Source organism: Pygoscelis adeliae, unplaced genomic scaffold (genome assembly GCF_000699105.1).
Source record: "Pygoscelis adeliae isolate BGI_AS28 unplaced genomic scaffold, ASM69910v1 Scaffold186, whole genome shotgun sequence".
In the NCBI taxonomy this organism is placed as follows: Eukaryota; Metazoa; Chordata; class Aves; order Sphenisciformes; family Spheniscidae; genus Pygoscelis; species Pygoscelis adeliae.
The window spans coordinates 2,421,372-2,426,747 of record NW_008825071.1 but is presented as its reverse complement, the minus strand read 5'-3'; the positions used below and the strand labels follow the sequence as shown (position 1 = coordinate 2,426,747).

Here is a 5,376-nt window from a genome sequence, read left to right as displayed (position 1 = left end):
TTCTACTGATGTGCATCTGTTACCTTGCGTAGCCATCCACCTGCAGTGGCTTTGGTCTGAAGCCGTTGCATTGAGTCTATTACCCATTAAGTACGTACTTTTGATTTAATTGGGAGTTAATTGTGTGACAGATGCACATAAGTAGGGATCACAAAGAGTGTTTTGAGTGTGCATATGTAAGAGAGCACTGAGTGAATATATTCAACTGTACACTCTTGCTTGGGTCCTGCTGTCACTAGTTCGCTAGCAGCTCTTTGCAGAAGATAAAATCAAAGGTGTTCTCTATTAAAATTTCAGTGCACTTGATGACAAAAAAAAGAAAATGCCGTGTTACATCTTTCAGCCATTTTTCAGTATCTGTTTCCAAAGAATGGTGAGAAAAATAGTAGATTGTGAAATGCAGTTTGAGTTTTCATTTGCAATGATGTTTCTTAATGAACACTGTTGCATTCCTAGGACCTTTCCCAAAGGTCTATAGGAGCTGTTTGAGTGTACTATATGCAGAATTGCTTTCCCATTCTGTTTCCCTGGAGGCCTTGCTTGGTACCTTCTTGCTGAAGAGTCCCCTTTGTTGATGCGACTTGCTCGGCCTCTCTGAGTGGGATCTATCACAAACTGTATCCATTTAAATCAGTACTGGTGTATTTCCTCCTCCTCAGCATTAATGCTCATCCAGTCCCATGTAGAGCCAATGGAGCTCGCTAATCCAGGAAAAAAAAAAATAGTAGTTAACTTTTTCAGTAGGTTGGCCTTCTGTCAGGTTACCAAGTTGGACTGGCTCACCTCAGGGCCAAATTTCAGACTGGCAGTGCTGGTCTGAAGGAGGCAGAGGGAGGGTTTGTGCCTACCAGGGAGGGTGGCAAAATTGCAGCAGCTCCCCTTCACTCACATTGGCTTAAACTTGTTGCAGTGCTGTATGCCCTCAGTTCCTTGTGCCAGCTTGGGTAAATGATCATCCATAAGGTACAGCAACCATTTCACTTGCCAGTATGCTTTTCATCTGTCGCTCTCTCTTCAGATAGTGCTTCTTTTATGTTAATGTTGTAATATTTTATGAAGATAGCCATATATTCTCTGCCACTGGTATTTCGAGCTGTGCCTTCAAATGGTACATGATTGGTTTTGGTGTTTATGCTTATTGAACTGAAAATACACGCCACTAGAGTAGCCGATCAGCTGACCAGACTGCTCATCAACCAGAAGATCTTTGGAGTAGTGCTCTTTAAAAAAAACAACAGATATATGTCTGAATGAAAAAGTTCTTTTCATAGTATGTGTATCTTTACTACATGTTGCTACACGTTACTGTACTTTCAAAAGAGCTCAGTTCATGTACTTGCAGCAATATCGCAGCCCTAATGTTAGTACTAGCTTTTAGTACATACTCAGTTCAGAAACTCTTGAAGTGTAGAGAGTATTGAGGTTTGGAATTGACACTGCTCACGACTGTTGTTGCGTATAAAAAGCTGTTGTTTAAAAAGAAGAAACCAAACAAAAAAACCCCAAAACTGCCAGTTTGTTTATATCTTGACTTAATGCTTTTTATATAATTTTGAAAGAATTTGAGTGTTGGCAAAATGTTCCCCTGGCACCTCTCAATGGGGAAGAAAGGATGTTTTACAGTCTGTAGTACTGGATTTGAGCTTGGAGTCCAGCTCATCCTTATTTTAAGTGATATATTTAATCTCAGTGTAACCTTAGTAAAGAGTAGTACTAGGATATACAGCTAATCTTTGAAGTATATTTAGAGAATACTGGAGATGTATTGATTCAGCTGTAGAATTAAGATTGTGTTAAAGCCTATGTAAAATAACTTCATTTGGGTGTTAATGTTCATAAAGGTTTAAAGAATTTGTAAAAGGAAAAAACAGTGCAACTTCCTGACTGTAGAGAAAAACTGATCTGATAATGTTTTCTAAGTACATATCTTTTCTTTCTCAACAACTGTTGGGTGTAATGAGAGGAAGAGAGAGAAAATGGAACAATTAATGCACCATATGTACAAAACAAAAAAACCAGTCTGTAGGTGTTATACTGAACAAGAATATGTTTTAGTCCCATCTATCTTTTTTATGTAGATAGCATTTACTCATTTGTATTGCATTTTGAAAGACTTGTACCCAGTAATGGATACTTGTGTTGTTTGTTGTTGTTTTTTCTTTTAAGCTAAAAATATATATACATATTAGGTCTTTGTATCTTTTGGAAACCCTTTTAGTTTAACCCCACATATGAACATGGGATGATTTGAAATCCATCCATTATCAAGCAACAAAATTACACTACATCTTAATGATTTGGTGTTGTTTCTTTTCTAGAAGAAATAAGCAGCTTCCCCTTCAAATCTTGCAAGGACAGCAGCTGCAGATGAGAATGAGCTTCCATATTTAATACATTCTATTAACTTCACACATACAAACACACGCTCACTCACTCACGCACCCCAGTGTCACATTATAGGTGAACAGGCCCTAATTAAAAGCATGCACCATCTGCCGGTGTGCGGCAGCAGGGTGGCACTCCATAACCATCCTGATTCCTGTGATTGAAATGTATTATTTATGAGCTCAAAGAGAAAATATGCGGCTTGAGTGGTGGAGGCTGCATTAGGAGCTGGATAGCACCATCTAACGGTACGGAGTGCCGCTGGCTATTCATCTTTCCTCTTCTTCCTCTCCCCTCCTCAGTCTCCTCCCCCATATTTTTATTTTTCAACATCATCTTTGGAGTTTTTTATGATTATATTTCAGACAATTTTGTGTCTCATGTTTCACTTTTATACAAGATTGAAAACGGTGGTTGAAATATTACACTATTTGTGGTGTTTGCAGCAGCCTTTTTTTCCTTCCAGCACCGCACATAGGGTTTTACTTTCTGTAGTAAAAATGATACTGATTTGATGTGGTGGTAGAGAAGTGGGACATTATCAAGATAGCTGAGCAGGATCAGTTTACTGCCGTTTCTCCTTCCCCTCCCAAGCACGTGTGTAATGAAAGTATCTACTGCTCAGTCTGAAAATTTTATTTTAATATTGAAATTGGCCCTATTTTTTACTGAGCAGTACACTACAGACAGCATAAAAGTTCTTTACTGGGTTGAAAAGAAAGGGGAGAGATTTGGAGATAGGTGAAGCTCTGGACCTTCCTCTCTGAAAGCAAAGATCGTAACCTCTTCTGACTTGCAGAGATCGTGTCCTGTTATTGCTTCTTAGTGGGGAAATGGATGAGGAGGTGTTAGCCTGAGGAGTGAAAAATACTTTGTCAGGAGAGGAAAGGGGTGACAGGGAAGGAGCCCTTTTTGTTATGGTTGGCCCATCAGTCTACCTTTGTTGACTGCTGGATTACAAAGTCAGAACTAGTAATCATGTATTTAGTGGTTAGCTCAATGACCTTTAAAGTATGCAGAATACAAATAGTCACACTGATTCAAAAATAATTTGGGGGATGATTTTTTGGTTCTTAGGCTTTTTGTTATGTTCTTGAGCTTTGCAGTATTCATCCAACAGTGTGTTTACAGCAATAACAAGCAGTAAGGACTGGACTGATACGTGAAATATGAAATTTTTCTACAATAACTTCCAGTAAAACCACTTTTTTTTAATTAAATAATCTGGTCACTGTTTCAACTCAGGCAAGACAAGACCCTGAATAAAAAGATATATGTATAAAACTGGGCAAAATATATATGTGTGTGTATGTATATTTTTAAAAGTCAGCATGTTTTAAAGAATACTGAAATGTCATAAACTGTGGCACATCTATGAAAACACGTCGTCTTATTGTTTGTGTTTAGAACGTATGCCATCAGAAGGATAAGAGATGCCTTCAGAGAAAACAAGAATATAAAGGATTCTGAAAAAATAGAAGAATTAGTGAATAAAGCCAAAGCAAACCTAGAGGTTATTCATCGGCAGGTATGTTTATTTCTCTCATTTTATCTAAGGGTTGTACACTCCTCAGTTAACTGTCTTATGCCACTACAGATGGAAAAAATAGATCTTTGCTCAAAACATCTCTGGATGAACAGTAGGTTTTGTATGTCTGAGTTTGAGAGGGTAGGAAACATCTGTTTATCCATGTTGGTTGCAATAGGGGATTTAGGGACATTTGTTCCATGAACCAGAACAGGCCTTGCTGTCAAAAGTTTATATGCTCTTCCGTTACCTTTTCTGCTGCTTGTTTTACTGTCTCTTCACTCTGCTTGTCTGTTCTGCCCTAATTTTCCTTTGAATCTGTTTCCTCTAGCTTATGTGTATTAGATTCCTTTCCTCACGCTTTCCTCCTTCCATCATAGGTTTAGAAGAGTTGCTGTGACACTCACTCCAAATAGTCTTGCCTTCTGTGTTTGTTTTTCCCCACCTCCAGGTACAGTGTTAGAACAGTAGCAGAACAAGAAAATCTTAAAGTAAATTAAGTAAATGCTGGCAAATGTGTCCAAGCAGGGTGATAGATTTTCCTTTGGAAAAAGTTGAGTCACTGGCAATATTTTTCTCTGTCCTTGTCTGAGTAGCATTTATAGCATCTCTGTTCCTTCCACTGGGTTCCATATTATTTAGACATGAATTATACTTCGTTGAACTTTAGATACTTTATTACTTCTCATACATACCTGCTGTCTATCTACAGTGATCACTGGAAATTTGAAGAAAGCAAGCTTCTACACCTGAACTCTCTAAGGGCACTTGCAATGCTTAAGCTGTCCCTCCTTGCAAAATCTGCACTTACTGACACCGGTCAGAGCTCAGTAGTATTTTTATTAAATATCAAATGAATATGTGCACCTGTTCCTCCATGGTCTGTTTTAACACAAATCTTTTAACAACCAGCAGATCAGTTAGCTGGATTCTTATTTCAGTGGGAAGCTGGGCCCTTTGATTTGGAAATTAAGTATGAATATTTTGGTGCAAATTAAATTATTTCTTTGGAATTTCTTCTCCCAGGAACAGGTGTTGTTTTGTGCTATCATAGCTTTGCTATCTTTTTTTAACCCAAACACTGCTATTTTTGTATTTTAAAAGTGTTTCTCGAAGAAGCAATTCAGATTGGATTGATTCAATGCAATTTTATTTAAATGTTGGGGTGTTTTTTCTCATATCTGCAGGTGATGACTAGCATTTTCACCTCTCCTTTTTGAGCTTTTATCTTGGAGAGCCTTGATATCCAGTCTTCTCCAGGGAATTATTAGAGGCTGGAGAAGACAATGAAGGAGGGGGTGTCGCAGGAGAAGAGTCAGAGATCACTCAAACAGATCTGAGCTAGTAGTTAGTTTATTGAGTTCTGATCGGTCAATTTCATAGAATCATAGAATCATAGAATAGTTTGGGTTGGAAGGGACCTCTAAAGGTCATCTAGTCCAACCCCCCTGCCGTGGGCAGGG

The 5,376-nt window shown here is 38.3% G+C and overlaps 1 protein-coding gene across 1 annotated transcript in view; it reads left to right on the top strand.

Annotated features, from left to right (window-relative positions):
• LYRM4 (LYR motif containing 4) overlaps positions 1 to 5,376 on the top strand; it is a 134,386-nt gene that overhangs the window by 53,824 nt on the left and 75,186 nt on the right. Inside the window, exon 3 of the mRNA XM_009326528.1 lies at positions 3,793 to 3,913. Within this exon, the coding sequence (XP_009324803.1) occupies positions 3,793 to 3,913 (121 nt within the window). The remainder of the gene's footprint in view (positions 1 to 3,792; positions 3,914 to 5,376) is intronic.